Below are 18,949 nucleotides of genomic sequence, written 5' to 3'. Positions count from 1 at the left end.
CGGGCGGCCTGGAGCCCCGGGAGCGGCGCGCGCGGCCCCGGCCCAGCCGCCGTCCCGGCCTCGCGCTGCACATTCTCTCCTGGCGGCGGCGCCACCTGCGGCAGCGTTCGCCCGAACATGGCGACACGGAGCAGCAGGAGGGAGTCCCGACTCCCCTTCCTATTCACCCTGGTCGCGCTGCTGCCGCCCGGGGCTCTGTGCGAGGTGTGGACGCAGACGCTGCACGGCGGCCGCGCGCCCTTGCCCCAGGACCGGGGCTTCCGCGTGGTGCAGGGCGAGCCGCGCGAGCTGCGGCTGTGGGCGCGCGGGGGGCCCCGGGGGGCGGACGAGAAGCCGCTCCGGAGGAGACGGAGCGCTGCCCTGCAGCCGGAGCCCATCAAGGTGTACGGACAGGTGAGCGGCTGGCCACCCGCCTTCCTCCGGCTCTTTCCTCTCCCCGCACTTCCTCAGCCCCGCATCCATCCTCTGCGGTGGCCTCCCAGGTGCAGGCACCACTGGGGACTTCCCGGCTTGCATTTGTGTTTTCCCCCCTCGCACGAGTACAACCGTCAGCACTTGAATTGCATTGATCTTTCCTTCTTCCTGTCGATTTTAGCAAACGTCTGCCAGGTAAACTCGCGGGGTGCTGTGCACATTTCCCCGGGGTGGGGGCACACCGGCGTAGTTTCCAGCAGGTAGAGGAGGGGTGCAGCTTCATTTTACATGTGGCTGAAAAACGGGGTTTCTTTAGTGTGTATCGTCAGTTGGCAGTGGAGGCGAGGACCCCGCAGTTGCAGGATACTTACACAGAGCAGGCAGGGGAGGGGGTTTCCGCACCACAATTAAGGTGGGCAAACCTGAAAGCTGACTATCTTGCCGTGGTCAGAGCAAGGGGTGTGCGTGCGTCTGTGTGTTTGTGTAAGGGCTGAATTTTGTTGTTGTTGGTTGCGGGGGGGGGGAGGGTGGTCTATCCATTCCACCTCCCCCTTTGAGATACTGACTTTATTTTTGGACAGGGATATTAACTCATGACACTTACGGGTTTGAAAGACTGCAAGAATTTGGTGGGCATTATTCAGTAACTGATTTATGTCTATCCAGGCAATGGGTTTATTAGCTCATAAGTAACATGAATTTCACTTTTATGGCCAGACTTACTGCTAGGAATAGCAAACCGAGTTTGTGGGGGTTAGTATCAGCATTGGTGAAATTAATTTGACCATGTTCTTTGCCTCATGAGACTCCCAGCCCTGTGGTTAAGATTGACATCAGCAGAGCTGGAAGGTCAGTGGTGGGGTGGGGGTGGGGGGAAAGTGGGGCCAGAGGAGATGGCAAATTGCACGATTTCTGGAGTCAAAATGTTCCCATTTAAAGTAGAAGTTAAAAGATGAGTCCGAGTTCTGCCTCCCTTCACTGATTTTCTTTAGCCATGTCTTCAGGAAATACAGAGAGTTAAATATTCAACCCTTGAAGCCGGGAAGAACCTTATAAACCACCTCACTGATTGTGCCATTTTGTCGATAAAGAAACACAAGCTGAGAAAGGTGAAGTGACTAGCCCAAGGTCACGTGGGGCAGAGTTGCCTGCTGTTTCGTTTTTTGTTGGCATTGTCCCGGTGACCTTTGGGTGATCAAATAGTTGTGCTCTCTTTATACAAGGCTTCTTAAATAACTGCTTTCTAAAATTAAAAAAAAAAAAAATACGGCTCCAAAGGGGCTTGGGATGGTGGCAAGTGGGTGGGAGCATCTGATTTCCATCAACCATCAGTCCCTGGGAAAGAGTGTGTGCCAAGGGGGCATGTAACTGCTGCGGGCAAGGGCTGCCCGGAGCCCGCCTGCTTGATTTGTTTGTGGGTCCCAACCTTCTTCCCCTCTCCACCCCCATCTGAAACTTCTTTTTGTATGTTGAAAAGAAAACAGCAAGGTCCTTGCTCTCAACTGGGACAGCAGCATCCCCATGTTGGGTGGGGGCGGGGGAGGGGAAACAAGAGATACTGCCTTGTTCATTGAGTCTTAACAGCCACCCAGCTCTGCTGTCTTGAATCAGCTCTCTGGGGGCTGGGAGTGGGGAGGGGTGGGAGTCCATTCTTTCTGGAGCTCATGTCCCCCGCAGCTATGGTTTTGGCTTAGGGAAGAGCTTCCTAGGGGGCGCCCTGGTGGCTTAGTCGGTTAGGGTCTGACTTCAGGGCTCAGGTCACGATCTCGCGGTTCATGAGTTCGAGCCCCACGTCGGGCTCTGTGCTGACAGGTCAGAGCCTGGAGCCTGTTTCAGATTCTGTGTCTCCCTCACTTTCTCTCCCCTTCCTCCGCTTGCGTTCTGCGTCTCTCTCTCTCTCTCAAAAATAAATAAACATTAAAAAAAAAAGGAGCTTCTTAGTCTCAAAAATATGCATACAGGTGCCATTTCTTGCTGGGGTTTGGTTTGTGAGGGCTCCTGGGGATGTGGGGCAAGTTAAAGATGAACTGTGTTCTCATTGGGAATGACTCTCAAACCCTCCGCTTTTGTATTTCTGAGCCAACCAGATGGCGTTTGGTTCAGTTGAGGAATGGAGAGCTAGCAGGCGAACTCATAATGAGGAATTCCTACCACGAAGGCCCAGGGCAGTGTTTTTCTCTTCTCTGAGGCCCCGAGGTTAATAAAAGTGGGATTAACTCGAATCTTTAAGGATCTGAGTTAGGTAGAAGGAAGAACTTCCCGGTACTGGGCTATCTGCCTCAAGCATGTTTGGCACAGCCCCTTCAGGCTGAAAGCTCAAGAGTAGGTGACTGAGGGCTTTGGCGCATCCCTCTTGGAGCTCCGGAGTCCCTCATCTATTTGGAATGACCTTTCTAGCAAGGGTGACCATTCGCCTCTGTTTTCCCTGGGACAGACCTAGTTTGTAAGTTGTCTGTGCTGGTTATGAAAGCGCTGCCTTCACTCTCCAGTGTCAGGATGCGGACTATAAATTATATGTCCCTTCTGCTTCTAGCTCTAAGCCAAGTTCACTTCATTCCTCCCCTCCCCTCGCCTTTCAGTTTTTTTTAAACGTCTATTTATTTTTAATATAATTTATTGTCAAATTGGCTAACGTACCGTGCGTAAAGTCTGTTCTTGGTTTTGGGGGGTAGATTCCTGTGGTTCATCGCTTACCTCCAACACCCAGTGCTCATCCCAACAAGTGCCCTCCTCAATGCCCATCACCCGTTTTCCCTTCTCCCCCACCCCCCCCATCCACCCTCAGGCTTTTCTCTGTATTTGAGAGTCTTATGGTTTGCCTCCCTCCCTCTCTGTTTGTAACTATTTTTTTTTTCCCCTTCCTTTTAACCTGAGGAATTGCAATATTTTCCCACAGTAGCCCGTGGAAGAGAGTGCAGTTCTAAATTGAGACGGGCATGCAAATGAGGGAGGGCAGGACATTGTTCATCTCTCACCCCCCCCCACCCCAGAAAGTTTTCAGTTTAAGGGAGTAGATACAGCAGATGCAAATCCAGGCGTGTGACCGTGCTGGACAGGAGCAAATACACAATAAAGTGGCTACAACCCTAAGGTCGGATGTTAGTGGGTTGTGTGATACGGGAGGGCATGGGAGATGGAGGGATAAAGGGTCATCGGGCTCAGCCACTGCAGCTTCTTGCCCTCTGACCTTCGAGTGAGGTTAAGTGGATGCCTGGCAACACAGATTAGGGCTGGAAGCTGAAGCTGTCTGACCGGAGAAGCTGTAGGGGTGACGTTGAGGCCGCCGGCTTCGGGAACAGGGGAAGGAGAGCTTCTGCAGGGAGGTAGCTGGCCTGCAGCTGAGAAAGAGCACTGTGTCGGAGGCAATGCCGGTTCTCTTTTTCTCCGGCTCCAGTCACCTACGGAGCAAACTAGGCATGGTTCCTGTGACGATATTCCTCCTCGTGTTCTGGAACGTGGGAGAGTGGTTTCTGCCGTGATCCCTTGCGGGCATGTTTGTAATAATAAAATATGGGAAGAGCAGTGAAAACAAGTTGCTGTCAGATATTAGGACTTTTCTGTCCCGGGTTCAGAGTTCCGAGATTGAGCCCCGCCGAAAAAGGGCCAAGTCGAAGTCCCAAGTTCAGAGTTCCGAGGTTGAGCCCCGCCGCAAAAGCGCCAAGTCGAGGGGGGGGGGGGGGGGCCTCCATCGTTCTTGCCACACTGACTTTCTTCCAGACTTGACGCCTGCTCCCTGCCTCTGTGTCGTCATGCTTGCTTTTCCTCTGCCTGAGATGGTCTTCTCCCACTCCTGTCTTTGCTCGCAAAGCCCCTGTTCCCTTCTTCGGCATCCAGGGAACACCTCCAAGCATTCCCGGGCAGGCGCCAGTGGGAAGAGCTCTTTTGAACTTGGTTGCAGCACTTACTGCCTTGTGTTATAATTGCTTGTTTGTCTCATTTCCCTGTTTGCTCCTTGAGGGCATGGACCAAGCCTTTCTCTTCTCTGTGGCTGGCACTTGGGAAGCCCTTAATGAATATTTGTGGACCGACTGCCCGCTTGGAAGAGGAGGAGCCCAGAGGGTAGGAAGCACATCCAAGTTACAGAAAAGGTATTTAGGAGGAGGACCATGGCAAGCCCACAAACGGAGAGGGAAAGTGGGTTGGCTCTCTCCGTGGTGAGGGTAGTGAAGTCCTGATTTTGCTGTGCTGTCCTGGGGGTTATGTGGAACAAAGAGCTGGGATTCTGTTGTACAGAAGCCTCCCTTTTAGGGCTATCATGGTATTGCTAATGGTATTGTTTTGGGGAAAAAATCCTTTGGAATGAAGCGCAAAGCCTAACAGGATTTACAGGTTTATTTTCCTTCCAGTGAGCTCTCTCTTCATAATTCCTGCTTTTTTAGAGGCCAGGGAGTATTCAATGTCCTGATTTGAGACTGAAAATAAAGTGTCTGTTACAGCACAAGGCCCGGGGACAAAGAGCCTCCTTTGGGGGTGGGGTACTTGTGGCTTTAGATCTCTTTGGAGTAGATTCTTGCATGATACCCTTGCTTGGGAAAGAATCGGCGGGTTGATTCTGACGTCAGGATGCTTGACCTGTTTGCTTCCAAAAGATGAGAAGGCAAAGCATTTGTTGTTTCACGGGGCCTTCTATGTAGGTGAAGAGTTGGCCTGGGGTGTTGGGTTGGGTCGGTAAAGGCCGTGACCTTGAAAAACTTCCTGGTTCTACTTGGCATCTCTTCTTCTTGCGGGCTGCTCCTTGCTCAGGCTCTGGCCACCCTTTAGTTCATTAGGGGCTTGTACATCTTGGGGCACAGTGGGCGAAGGCTGTGGGAGGTGGAAGGGATGGGAGGAAGAAGGGATGGGGGAGGGGCGAGGAGACGGAGAAGTAAACAGAGAAAATGAAAAGCCTTCCAGTGGGTTCATTTAGCCTTCAGTGGGTAATACATGTTTATAAGATACGATTTGTGCAAGAATATAGCGAGAAGTAAATTTCCCTCCTTCTCGCGTCCCCTGTTTATGTTTTTGTGCTGCCACTGTCCTCAGTTTTTCTGTGTGTCTTTCCAGAAACATTCTACCCACATGTATGGCATGTATGTTCAGAAAATTTGGAACTTGCAATATCGATGGCTTTCTGTTATCCATAGCCGCTGATACCATGAGTAATGAATGAGATTCGCTCTGGCTCCAAAATGTTATTTATGGTATATGACTATCAAAAGGCAGGGACTTACGTGCAGTGTCAGAGTGTGAGATAGGTTGTTACTTTTCCTCCAGGCCAGGTGAAGGAAAAGGCAGTCTCGTTGCACTCAGGGCTCCTGCAGGCGGGAAGAGCGGCATGGTAGCTCTTGTTTCTTGGCAAGCTGCTGGAGAGCCGTTCCCTAGAGGGGAAGAGCCCAGATTTGCGAGAACGTCAGAACGCAGACATCACGGATCTTGGTTTTGCTCATGTTCTTTTTGAGACTATTTTCTTTATATTCTGCAAAATGAAGTCAGTGGTGTGTTTAATCAATTGCTCTGGGACCTGGGATCCAGGAGGCAGGTCCTAAGAGCAAACTAATATCCCACAGCCGAAGATGGATGTTGTCGGGGCATTTCATTGTCATATTTGGGTCTGTTCCTCCTTAGAGGTGACAGCCATCTTTGTATTGCCATCGTTCCATCCCAGGGCCGGAGGTAGATGGAGCCAGTCATGGGCAGACACAGGAACATTCTAATAACCTGGAAAGGAGGTAATCCAAAAAGTAACCGATTTACCTTTGCTCTGTATTTATTTAGCCTTTTCATTTAAAGCACCAGGTTACCCTCCTGGTTAAATTTTGCTTAGGTGAATATTGAAATGAGTTTGCTTTCTTGAGTAGCTGATCTGTGAAATGGCTGGCATAAACGTGTTCAGGGAAAGCCAGTTTGGCGTGTAGAATTTTCGACAACAAGTCAGATGCCGATAATTGAGAGTTAACTGCACAGAAATCTCTTCAAGCTGAGGTATTACGTTAACTTTTCAAAACATTTTAAAAAAAAGAGTTAGTTGTGATGGCAGTAAAGGAGAGCTCGCTACATTTTGGTTTGAATAATCGAGGGCTAGTATTTCTTCATAAGTGGTCTGGGCTGCTAGGGGTAGGGCGTTCACTTTGTTGAGCATAGAACCTTCCCGTGTATTCTCTAGGTATGCCCGAATCCATTGGCACATGGCATATTCAGTCCAGCCACGTAGATGCAAAAATCAATTTCCCTCAGTTTAAAATGAGCTACACTTAATTTCGACCTAATTGATTGGTTTATCGACCTGTGGACCTGGGGCCTTCGAAGAAGTGGCATGGGCAGCCTTCTGGCATTGAAGTGGCTGATGATGCTATAAATCAGAGAAGGCAGGGTCGGTGGCTGATCAGCATCAAGATTTGGATTGTCTCTTACGTTGCTGTGAGACCTTGAGGTCTCGATTGTCACGCGAGGCATGCTTTGTGCATTTTGGGGCGGGTCCCCTAGAAATAGGACTTCATGACGATCAGGACCACGGTGGGGAGTCAAAAATAAGCACAAAATTCTGTTATCCACGGGGTCATTGTTAGCAACAGTGGTGACGTCCACGATCATGTCACTGCTGCCAGCCAAGAGCCGGAAGACCCTGTCTTCCTGGCCCCACGGCAGGTCTTCAAACACAGCGCTCTTTGCTAGCCCTTCCTGCGGCGACGGAGACGTTCTGTGTCTGTGTGGTCCAGCGTGTCGACTGGCACAGGACCGGTAGGACTGAGAACTGAATTTATTTTCTTTCACTTACTTTTAGTCAATTTAAGTTTAGGTTGAAACGGCCACATGTGGCCCTTGGCCACTGTTTTAGAAGGCATAGCTTTAAAAAAAAATTTTTTTTTTTTTAATGTTTATTTAGGGGGAGACACAGACCCTGAAGCAGGCTCCAGGCTCTGAGCTCCAAGCTGGCGGCACAGAGCCCGGTGCGGGTCTCGAACCCATGAACCGCGAGAGCACGGCCTGAGCCAAAGTCGGACCTTCGACCGACCGGGCCACCCAGGTGCCCCTTAGAAGGCACAGCTTTAATGGATTGAGGGAGGCCTGCCTTTTGCAGTACTGGGCAACCTCTGCCTCACCCAGGAGAGAAGCCGTGGTGACAGCAGAGGCCAGCACTTGTTTCCGCCACAAATGGCGGGAGCAAAGCAAGAGCCGAGGGCTGTAGTCTAAAGCCAGGATTCGGTGGCCGCCGACTGCCAGCTTGGATGTCGGGAGACAGTGGCCTCTCTTCCCCAGGTCGGAACGCATCAGCGGCCACGGGGCGTGCAGTGGGTGCAGCGTTCCTCTGAGAGGGGGGGCCCCTCTGGGCATTAGCCACTTGGGTCGTGAAGGCTGACCCCTGGGCCTTCACCTGTGACATGGCCTTGCACACCCAGGTCCCTCGTACCGGGCTTTGCCGGGGTGGTGTTGCACACACCATGCATGTCTGTTGAGCGGTGCAAGATGCAAGCCGTGCCTCGCTGGTGGGGCCGTCTCCTCCCCACCCCTGCCCTCCGCTTCCTGTGTGCTTATTGATTTACCTCCGCGTAGCTGGGTCTGTCTTTCATCCCTGCGACCCTGCAGGCTGGCACGAAGACAAACATCACGGGCGTGTGGTCTTCATCACTGCATGCGGCCCCCCCCCCCCCCCCCCCCCCCCCCCCCCGCCCCCTTCCTGGCCGGCCCCTTACCTTAGCATGCCATCGCTGTTCCTGCCGCTGCAAGCTCTTGGCTCGGAAAATCGGGACCCTTCACGATGATTTATCTCCAGTCCCCGGAATTAGATTAAAAACACAGCTACGAATTCTCAGAAAGGCAGGCTGATGTGATTATGTCCCAAATCTGAATGGCAGACAAGGGCAATAAAAAGATGTACTTATAGGCGTTTTGCGCCGCGCGGGGGCCGACGTGCTGTTTATTATTTATTCAACCCCCTCCCCCCGCCCCCTTGTTGGTTTTTTAAATGAAGAAAGTAACGTGGCTTCCGTGTTTTAGAAAAGAGACTAGCCTGTTCAGTAGAAACTTTCCTTCCCCAAATAACTGTGGATCAGAGTATGGGGGAAGATGGCTAGGGTGATTCTTACGTAAAATAAATGTGGGTTTGAGCCAAGGAGTGGATCCTGAATTTAAGACGCTAGCTGGTACTGGGGTGAGATCCATTTCACTCTGCCGGCGGCGGCGGGGGGGGGGGGGGGAAGCTGAGGAGTGTTGTGATGGATTTGAACTCTTAGGAAACCTCTGTGCCCAGAAGAAATCGGGAAAAGCTGGGATGATCTCATTGAACCAGGAGGGCCAGGGTTCAAAGCAGCCTTGGGTCGGGAGCCTGGGTGGCTCAGTCGGTTAAATGTCCGACTTTGGCTCAGGTCATGATCTCACCGTTTGTGAGTTCGAGCCCTGCGTCGTTGGGCTTGTGCTGACAGCTCAGGGCCTGGAGCCTGCTTCGGATTGTGTCTCCCCCCCCCCCCTTCTCAAAAATAAATAAACATTTAAAAAAATTGTCAAGGCAGCCTTGGATGAAAGGCTGGTTTGGAGACTGTCGCTGTGGACACTCAAGTGAGTGCCTCTAAGATGAGCTGTATATGGGGTAGTGGTCCAGGTAGTGGAGGACCCTGTTTCTCGTTAGCCCAGGGGATGTGTGCAAGGCAGTTCCATGAGGGTCTGCCCCGGGGACCTGGGAAGAAAGGCCAGTGCTGGCCTGCCTAAGGATCCCCGCAGAGGAACCTAGTGACAGCAGGGTGTGGGAACAGAGTGGAGGTGGGAGAGCAGCTGGTGACACCGTGGGAGCTTTTGGGGAGACGGGAAGCGTTTGAAACCTGTGCTGAGTTCTTTGCGTCACAGGAGACGGTGCACCTCTGCCTTACCTCGTCTGTATATATTTAGTCCCCTGGGCTCGGACAGGGGTGAAAGGCTGGTTGGCTCTGAGCTGGGGCGTTGAGCTCGCAGAGAGATGCCTGGGGGGCTTCCCACGGGCGCCTTGCCCTCCTGTGAGCTTAGGGGGCATCTCGTATTACCTTGGATCACATCCCTGGATGGGATGTGTTCTCCTCTCTCTCAGCTTCCTCAGTGTGGTAAAGGAGCCACCGGTAGAGCTTGATGCATGATTTGAATGTGGTCCCTTTGGGGCAAGGAAAGTTGTAGAAATCAGTGCCACCTCTGCACTGGAGCCTCGGGAACGGGAGCTTGGGTTACCCCACATTGCGGTGAGGAAGGCTTCCTGGCCGCGAGCTCTGAGCTAGGCTCAGGCGTGTGGCGTTTTCATCATTGTCCTATGTACGATGTCACCGTTGGCCCTTGAGGCCTCAGGATTCCAGCCTCGGTGATGCTGATGTTCATTTTTTTATACAGAGCCATTTTGTGAAGAATGGCTTATTTTGGTGTAAATGACATACCAACAAGAGGAAATAACGTTTTAGCATTTTGCAGGTTATGAAGCGTATTCACGGGTAACGTCTCGTTTGATGCCTCCCCCCCTTTTTTTCCTGTTTGATACTTCTAACAGCCCCCTAAAATCAGGAAGATAAGAATTCTTCTCATTTCACAGATGGGTATTTGAAGGCTCAAAAAGATATAGCGACGTACCAAACGTCTTGCCGCTATTAAAATCGTAGAGACCGAGACTGAAAACCAAGCCTCTGACTTGTCTCCAGTTTACTGTGGCACATTTGCCTCTTGTAAATACTCCAGCGAAAGCTTCGCTTGCAGCCAGGGATCCACAGCCTGTTTGCTGTGAACTCTCTTTTCCTCCTGTAAAACCTAGAGATTCATAGAACTCTCCCCTCCCCTTGGCTCTCCTGGTTGCACTCATTTTCTTCCAGCTTTTCAAATGGGGCGGTTCCCGTGTCCCTCCCAGCTCCTGGCTTTTGCTCTGCTCTTCCCCCCGGTGTGGATCTTTCTCCTCCATCCCGTTTCTCCTAACTTCTCTCTCTTCATCTTTGTGGTCCCCACTGTAAGTCACACCTTCTGGGCACTCACATCCTCTCCTTGACCTGAGGTTATGCCCCACTCCCAGAAGTCATCTGTTTCCTAACACCTGGCATGGCGTTTGCTGTATAGTAAGTGCTCAATAAACATTTATGAATGAACGAGGTGGAGGGCGATTTGTGGTGAAGCTGCCAAACCAAAGAGGCAGGGCAAGGTAAGTGCATGTGGTAGAGCCATCCTCTAAAGAGCTCTTAGAAATGGCTTGGGTTCCTAGGTGAATCCTCATTTGCGGTTAGCCCTGGCTTAGCGGGTCAGCAGCCTGTCCCGGCTGCTGAGCTGGCTCGCTGTAGCCTCTCCCTGTAATGCCCTGCTCTGGGGGCCTGTGGAACAGCACCTCTAACTCTGTCTGTGGACTTAACCTCATCTGCAAAACGTGCAAGTTGGTTTAGTTGTTCTCTGAGGTTCTTTCTGGCCTGATATTTTCTTCTTTTTCTTACCACCTGGTAAATTAGGGGCTGCTAATTTTCATGACAGGTTTTTTATAGTTTCTTATAAATTTTAATTCATTAATTAATTCATTATTTAGAGAGAGTAGGGGAAGGGGCAGGGAGAGAGGGAGAGAATCTTAAGTAGGCTGCATGGTCGGTGTGGAGCCCAACACGGGGCTCGATCCAAGGACCCTGGGGTCGTGATCTAAGCTGAAATCAAGAGTTAGACGCTCAATGGGCTGAGCCACCCAGGCGCCCCTCACAGGTTCTTTTTAATAGGGAGCCCTCCTGGAATAGCAGGGCTGCTATTGGCCAAATGACAAAGTGGGGTTCACCAGGAGGGGGTGCCACAGATAGGTCAGTGGTGGATAGATTCTTCTAGCCAAGGATCAGTCAGAAATACAGGTCAATCTTTCTGAACTGGTATTGTAAGTCATTGAAAATATGATTATTACCCTTTTGGTAGAGGGAAAGCAAAAGATATCCCCCTACCGACCTACCTACCTAGCTCTTTTCTAAAGCGAGCTCATGACCCCAGTGAAGGAGGTGGTAATGAAATGTGTTTTTTTCACCCAGAGTCATTCTCTGTTTGTTTGCTCATCTGTAAAGTGGGCAGCTGAATTTATCAGCAAAGTCATTTATGAGTTCTGTGGCTGAAGCGTCTTGAGCCAACAGAGAAGTCAAATGTGTGAGCTGAGCAGGGGCTCTCTGCAGGGAGTTCTTAAACTAGATCGTAGCTCTCCTTCCGAGGTGGAGCGCCCAGGGAGGATAATGAGCTTTGCTAAATATAGTGAGGACACCGTCCTGAAAGGGGACACTCAGGACACGGAGGGGCCATTTGCACACCTAGCATTTAGGTCATGCAAATGGATGGTTTGACAAAACCTTGTTATTCTTGGGCCTCGGGAGTCTGTCTTTGGTTTCCTCAGGCCTGTCCTATAGTCCAGGGGATTTAGCAGCCTCCTGTCCTCGAAATTGAAGGACAGGGTATTTGCTTTATCCTTCATTGTAGAATTTAAAAAATCCTTCTTCGCATTTCGTTGCTGCTGAGGCGGAGGAGTGAACCAGACTGCCTTGTTTGTCCTCCTCATCCTGCGAGCTGGAAAGAAGCTGTGTAGGAGTGGTGAGGACCACAGGCTGTGGGTGTCCGTCTAGGACATCCCGATCTTTGGCTTTGACCACTTTGAAAGAGGCGATGGCAGAAGAAATGAAAGGAGATGATACGGGGCCTGTTCCATCAACAGCCCCCATCCTCCTGAATAAGCTTCAGCGAGTCTATGGGTTTTGACGGTTCTTCGCACCGGTCAGACTTGCAACACTGATTTCCCCCAGAGGGGCTGTGTGTCCTCTTGATGGGGGAAGAAACCATTTACGAGCCTCAAAGAACGCCTGGCACCTAGTAGGCCCCAGTGCCTTCATCAGTAGGGGAAGGCCGGAGCGGTCAGGGCCTCCATACAACAAGCAATTTATTTGTCCTCCTTTCTATTTATAACAACCCAGAGCTTGGGGCTGGGGCGGTAGCAGATTCTTTTTTTCCCTCTGAATAATGAGGCAAATCATTTAACCTCTTCGGGATGCCAGGACACCCCGGGGGCCGGGGGGAGGGGGCTGAGAGACAACGTGGGGGTGGCTTGCACCGAGGTGTGCGGGGGTCCTGAGGATTGTTTGAGAGCTGGAAGTGGATGCTAGCTCGAGGCTGATTCTCCAGCAGGGGACTGGGGATCCTGGGAGCAGGGACCAGGAGGCCTGTGGGGACGCGCGGCTCTGCGGATGCTGCTGACGGCCCTTTGAAGGATTGCTTTGGCCAGAGACCCACTCCTCAGCCTGCCTCTTCTATGACTCATTCTGACTGCATATTTTGGTAGCAGGAAAGAAAGAACGAGATGAGTCGAAAAAGCAGCTAAGAGTGGGAGTTCTAGGTATTAGATCAGCACTTCGGAAGTAATGATGTTCTTCACAGGTCACCGATACAGGCTTAACAAAAAAATTATTGAGGTGGGGGTGCCTGGGGAGCTCAGCTGGTGAAGCATCCGACATCGGCTCGGGTCATGATCTCGCGGTCTGTGGGTTCAAGCCCCGCGTCGGGCTCTGGGCTGACAGCTCAGAGCCTGGAGCCTGCTTTGGATTCTGTGTCTCCCTCTCTCTCTGCCCCTTCCCTGCTCGTGCTCTGTCTCTCCCTGTCAAGAATAAGTAAAAGCATTAAAAAAATAAAATAAAAAATTATTGAGGTGAAATTCACATAACATAAAATTAACCATTTTATTAATTTTTGTAGCGTTTATTTTTTAAATTTTTTAATGTTTTTATTTATTTACTTATTTTAATTTTTTTTTATAATGTTTATTTTTTGAGACAGAGACAGAGTATGAACGGGGGAGGGCCAGAGAGAGAGGGAGACACAGCATCCGAAACAGGCTTCAGGCTCTGAGCTGCCAGCACAGAGCCCAACGCGGGGCTCGAACTCAGGAACCGTGAGATCATGACCTGAGCCGAAGCCGGTTGCTTAACTGACTGAGCCACCCAGGTGCCCCATGTTTTTATTTATTTTTGAGACAGGGAGAGACAGAGCATGAGCAGGGGAGGGGTATAGAGAGAGGGAGACCCAGAATCCGAAGCAGGCTCCAGGCTCTGAGCTGTCCGCACAGAGCCCGACGTGGGGCTCGAGCCCACGAACCGCGAGATCATGACCTGAGCCGAAGTCGGATGCTTAACCGACCGAGCCACCCAGGCGCCCCAAAATCAACCATTTTAAAGTGAATAGTTCAGTGGTGTGTAGGACATTGGCAGTGTTATGTGGCCACCACCCCTGTCTAATTGCAAGCCGTTTCCATCTCTCTAAACGAAAATAAAACCCCTCACCTAGTAAATGGTTACTTCCTGTTTCCCTTTCCCCCCAGCCCCTGGCAACCAGCAGTCTACTTTCTATCTGTATGGATTTACTCATTCTGCATATTTCATGTAAATGGGCTCATGCCACGTGTGACCTTTTGCGTCTGACTGCTTCCACTAGTGTAGTCTTTTTTTGAGGTTTATCCACGTTGTGCCATATATAGGATCATAGAATTGTAACAACTACTCCAGATACCCAAAGACGGCCTCCTCCCAAAAAGAGTGAGTCTTTTTTTCTTTTTCGATGTTTACACATTTTTGAGAAAGAGAGAGAGAGAGAGCTCACGTGCGTGCGAGTGAGCATGAGTGAGGGAGGGGCAGAGAGAGAGAGACACGGGGACAGGGGATCCAAAGCAGGCTCTATGCTGATAGCATTGAGCCCGATGCGGGGCTTGAACTTGGGAACCGTGAGATCACAACCTGAAGCCAAAGTCAGCCACTCAAGCGGCTGAGCCGCCCAGGCGCTCCAAAGAGTGAGTCTTCCAGTTACCACGAGTTTGGTCGCAGGTACTAGGAGGGGAATGGACTAGATTCATTGCTCCCCAAAGAAGCTGCATTATGGACAGCTGGAGCGTGTCTTTTAAAAAGATGAATTCCTGGGCCCCAGTCAGGGGATCTGAATCCCAGAGTCTGGGGTGGGTTCTGTCCGCTGGGTTTGGGAGCCCCTGATCAGGTGACCTCTCGGGCCTGAAAGAGCTGTCTGTGAGCCTAGCGGGGGTGCGGGGGGTGCTGAAGCACCTCCCAAGTGCTGTTGGTGGTTGATGACGCTGTTTCTGTGTGGGGAGATTTTTCTGGCATGCGAGTTTTCTCTGCTTTCTGAGGGGAGACCTCGGCCCCTCCCTGCTGCTTTTCCAGCTCCAATTAACTGTGTCTCATTTATCAAGTCTTTTTTTTTTTTTTTTTTTTTAAGGTGTTTCTCTAGGCTTGCCTTCGAATTCCTTTGTAAGAAAGCCCTTGGACGTTGTGATGCTCGTCCTTTGTGCCGCTCTCACCCCTTCACCTCTGTTAGGACTGGTGGAGGGGGCCTCATAAATCTTACGTCCTCTGAGTAGAAAGACTTCAGCAAGGAGCATTGAGACCTCTTTCCTACTCTCCTCACTGAAGGCTTTGTCACCTATTGCCAGTGTGGTTTGCTTGTCACCTGCCACAGGGGACCGTGCTGAGGTTGCCCAAGTTAAATATTGGTGGGCTCTTTCATCCCAGACACTGAGAACTTGGGTGATTCTCGTAGGTTCTGAATCCTTTATCGTATAGATGTTTGCATACGGTCTGTGTTTATTCCCCTCTGGTTCTAAGGGTGGGAATGTTTTTGGAGGGGAAAGGCTTGTAGCCTGAATTCCCAGGGCACCTGTGCTAGTGGGCTTCTGATCTGTAGGTGCTTCTAGATTCTTCCCAGAGGCATGAGCTGGAAGGGGAGAGGTGGGGGAACAGGAAGGCTGGAAGTAAGGCATGAGTTGCTGGTGGAGATTCCAATCTTAGCTGCTTTTTTCCCCTCTAGCGTTCTGGGTTCAATTATTTACTTCTTTCTCTTTTTTATTTGTACCTCTCGCTTGATGGTCGCCTGGACTTACCTCTGGGAATGAGAAGGGACATTTTGGAATGACATGTTTTCCTAAAAACATATCAAAGGTCTTTTCTTGAAAGAGGTCTCATTTCCGATAGATCAAATTAGACGCGGGCGCTCAAGAGCCAAAGCAAAGTAGTTAAGGATTAGCTCCTTTGTCATCTTGTCTGCCAGGTTTTATGGCACTGTTGTTTTCTGTCTCCCCTGTGACATCTGGGAGCACCTCAAGGAGGGGGTGGGGAAAGCTAGGGCAGTGGCGGGGTAAGGAACAGAAAGGAGAAAGGAGGTGTGGGGAGGGGAGGGTTTTCTGCTGCAGAACCTTGATAGGAAGACAGCTCAGAGGGCACCGCAGCTCAGGCTTGGACTCTTCATCAGCCCGAGAGGTGAGGGTGGTGGGGTGTGTGTATAGGTGGGCTATACAGAGACTACCCAGAGCCCAGGATCTTGATCCTTCTACGCGTGCCCAAGACAGCTGAGGCTGGAGAAGCAAGAGGCTTCTCCACGACGTTGCTCCGCAAGAGGGAGCATGCACTCTCCTGACTGTTGGGGGCTGGTGGGGGGGAGGCGGGCGGTGGTTTGCCCTGATTCTGACCATTAACACGAGCCCACGGCATTTTTGTTAGTACGATCCTTGGTTTGCTCATCACACGGAGGGGGTGAAATGTTAGCTCGGGGGTTGTGAGATGCCAGCCCTTGAACGATCCATCGGTGTCTGGTGAAGTAGAACAAATAAAAGTAACGTAGCTGGTTTTTCATAAAGTGGGACTATCGCACAAACTGTTCTTTGTTCTGAGATAGATCCTTACTCTGTTTTCGGTGTGAAACTGTCCTTCCTTTAAAAAATGGCAGTGATTGTAGACGGTGGTTATGTTGCTTAAGAGGGCTAACTGCATAACGGACGAGTCCCGGCAGTCCCAGTGGTGTCATTGGGTTGCCCAACTGTGGGGAGTTCAAAATGAGTGTGACTGATTAGGGGAGGGCTTTCTCCTCGGGGACGTGGGCTCCTTCCTGCTTGTGGTTCCGCTCACCTTTGGGGCTCTGGAGTCCCGGACGGAGCCCGCAGATGGGGAAGAAGCAGAAGGCCGGGAGGGGGCTGGGGCTGGTTGGCACCGCCACCTTCAGTCAGACCCAGGCCACACCCCACTGCAAGGCAGCCTGGGCAACAGTCTGCAGTGTCCTCAGGAAGCAGAAAAAACCGGTTCAGAGACCAGCAAGTCAGGCTCTGACTGCTGTTTTTGTTAACGTCCCTACCTGGCAAAACAGAGTTGGCCAACCAGTCGTCTGTTGGCTTTTCTAATTTATTTTCATTTACTGGTTTACAGAATCCAGGAGTCCGGGAACTACTGCTGGCAATAATCCAAAGGTCATTTCTGGGGAGTCCTGGAAAAGATTTCCTTGCCTGGGACACTCTAAAACTAATTAAATAAAACTGTGCCGTGATGTTTTTCTCTTGTTCCTCCTTGTTAGGCCCTAAGGGTGAGCAGTGGCTGCTCTAGGCCAGCCAGCCGGAGCACCCGGTGGCACAGATGTTTGCAAGAGTGTGGTCTTTCGGGGAGCCCGGGTGGCTCAGTCGGTGAAGCGTCCGACTTCGGCTCAGGTCATGATCTCACAGTTTGTGGGTTCGAGCCCCACGTTGGGCTCCGTGCTGACAGCTCAGCGCCTGGAGCCTGCTTTGGATTCCGTGTCTCCCTCTCTCTCTGCCCCTCTCCCGCTTACACTCCTGTCTCTCTCTCAAAAATAAAATATTCAAAAAAAAAAATTGAAAGCGTGTGGTCTTTCTGGCCTTAGCACTTTTTCTGAATGAGGAAGATGTTCCAGCGTTTTGGTTTTAAGCCTTAGGGGGTGCATGTCCTGTGTATGGGTTGGGGATGAAAGTGACCAGAGATTGATTATGCAGAAGACAAGAATAAGCGAAGTCATTGGTGATGCCAGAGAGAGCCTGAGAAGTTGGTTTTTTGTTTTTTTTTGCAATCCATTTGTATCTAAAATAGCAAGGAATTCGTGTTTCTTTTTGGGGAAGTTGTGTCTGGTGGCATCTGCATTGGTGGAAAAATAGGCCGCCCTGGCCCAGTGTTCCAGATCTAAGAACCTTAGCTATTTGTGAGTGACAAAGGAGGAGTCTTGCTTTAGAACATTACGGCCTTCGCTCCTCGTGGGTCCTAATGCCTTTGTTGGTTTGACCTCTTTCAGGTTAGCCTGAATGACTCCCACAATCAGATGGTGGTGCACTGGGCCGGAGAGAAAAGCAACGTGATCGTGGCCTTAGCCCGGGACAGCCTGGCGCTGGCGAGGCCCAGGAGCAGTGATGTAAGTATTGGTGTTGTTCTGCACACTCCTGTGCCGCCAGCACGCCCTTTTGGAATCTGGTGGGGTTATCCTGCCAGAAAAAAACAGTGGGTAATTAGAGAAGGGATGGGGATACGTTTTACAACAGGGGAGAGACTCTAGAAGGTACTAAATACCCCCTTGTTCGTCGAACAGAGGGCGGCGCGGTCAGTTTTGCAATGAGATCCACGGGATGTGTGATTACTTTTGTGAAGTGATAGGGTATGATCTGGCTCGTTGCGTCTGTTCCACGAAATGCCAGAAGTGCGTTCCGGGCGGGGCTGCGCGTCTGCCGCGGAGCCCGAGGGAACCCCTTACGGTTGGGTGAGTGGTGTTGAATCCCATTCTTTCCACAGTTGGCTTTCGGTAGCGTTTAATCGTCCAGGTGCTTTGGATGTGTGAGACCAGGGGTCACAGACCCAAAGGCCCACGAGAGACCAGGTGGGTGGCCTCCACATTTACAACACTCTTATGTCCCCCGAGAAAAACGATCTCTCCCGTTTTTCTTGACGTGTGTGGCCTCCTGGTACCCTGTGGGTCGTTTTCCCGCTTCGGTAGAGATACAGGTTCAAGAAGCATTCCCCCGTATGTTAATTTGAACATGGTGATTGATCCTTGGTCTCCGTGTCCTAGAGACACGAGGAAGTAGAAGGGATTTGCGTGCTTTGGAGGGGCCTGCTGTCATCGGCCCCAGCTCTGGTTGCCGTGGAGGGCCCGGCGTCGCCAGATCTGATCTCTGAGAGAAGCTCAGAGATCGGGCTTTTTCTGTGAAAACTGCTGAGTCTTACAAGTTGGCAGCTCATGTGTGGTTTTCACAAATAACTTGGGCGGGTCAAGCACAATGTATGTGAGGGCCAGAGCTCGTCCTTGAGTCCCAGCAGTGCGGTCCCCGCTCCAGACTTCCCCGTGCTGGAAGAGGAACAGCCCCTGCCTTGGGTCAGGGACCGATGTCACCACAGGGTAAATCTGTGGACAAAGAAACACAGTGTGGAGATTTGTTTCCTGTGCCCCCTTGGCCAGAGGAAACCTCCTGCTGAATTTGCTGGTACTGTCTCATCGGCCTGAAGGATCCACTTGTAATTCTTGAGTATAGATTTGGTCTCAGGGAGGTCCCTCTCTGGGTATCCGCTGTCTGGGTCACATGAGCTCCGAGGTGGGTGACTGGAGGAAGCACTGGGGGCTGTTTCCTAGTGGGTACAAGCGAGGCAGCCATGGACAGGGAGGGCAATAGAAGGGCTGTGATACATCGCTTTGCCCAGGGTGGCTGCTGGGCAGGGGTGGGTGGGAAACCCCTGTATTGACAGCCAGGTTGGGTGTAGTGCTCTGGAGGACGGCTGGACTTACTTGGGGGCAGGGGCTTCGGCCCCTT

At 51.3% G+C, this 18,949-nt stretch overlaps 1 protein-coding gene across 1 annotated transcript in view; it reads left to right on the top strand.

The window, feature by feature from the left end:
* Positions 1 to 7: 7 nt before the first annotated feature.
* SORL1 (sortilin related receptor 1) overlaps positions 8 to 18,949 on the top strand; it is a 174,346-nt gene continuing 155,404 nt past the window's right edge. Inside the window, exons 1-2 of the mRNA XM_049620870.1 lie at positions 8 to 393; positions 17,446 to 17,562. Of these exons, the coding sequence (XP_049476827.1) occupies positions 118 to 393; positions 17,446 to 17,562 (393 nt within the window). The 5' untranslated portion in view covers positions 8 to 117. The remainder of the gene's footprint in view (positions 394 to 17,445; positions 17,563 to 18,949) is intronic.

The sequence above is a fragment of the Panthera uncia genome, chromosome D1 (assembly GCF_023721935.1).
Source record: "Panthera uncia isolate 11264 chromosome D1, Puncia_PCG_1.0, whole genome shotgun sequence".
NCBI classification, from domain to species: Eukaryota; Metazoa; Chordata; class Mammalia; order Carnivora; family Felidae; genus Panthera; species Panthera uncia.
Note: the sequence above shows the minus strand (reverse complement) of the source record. Positions and strands in the feature narration are given on the sequence as shown.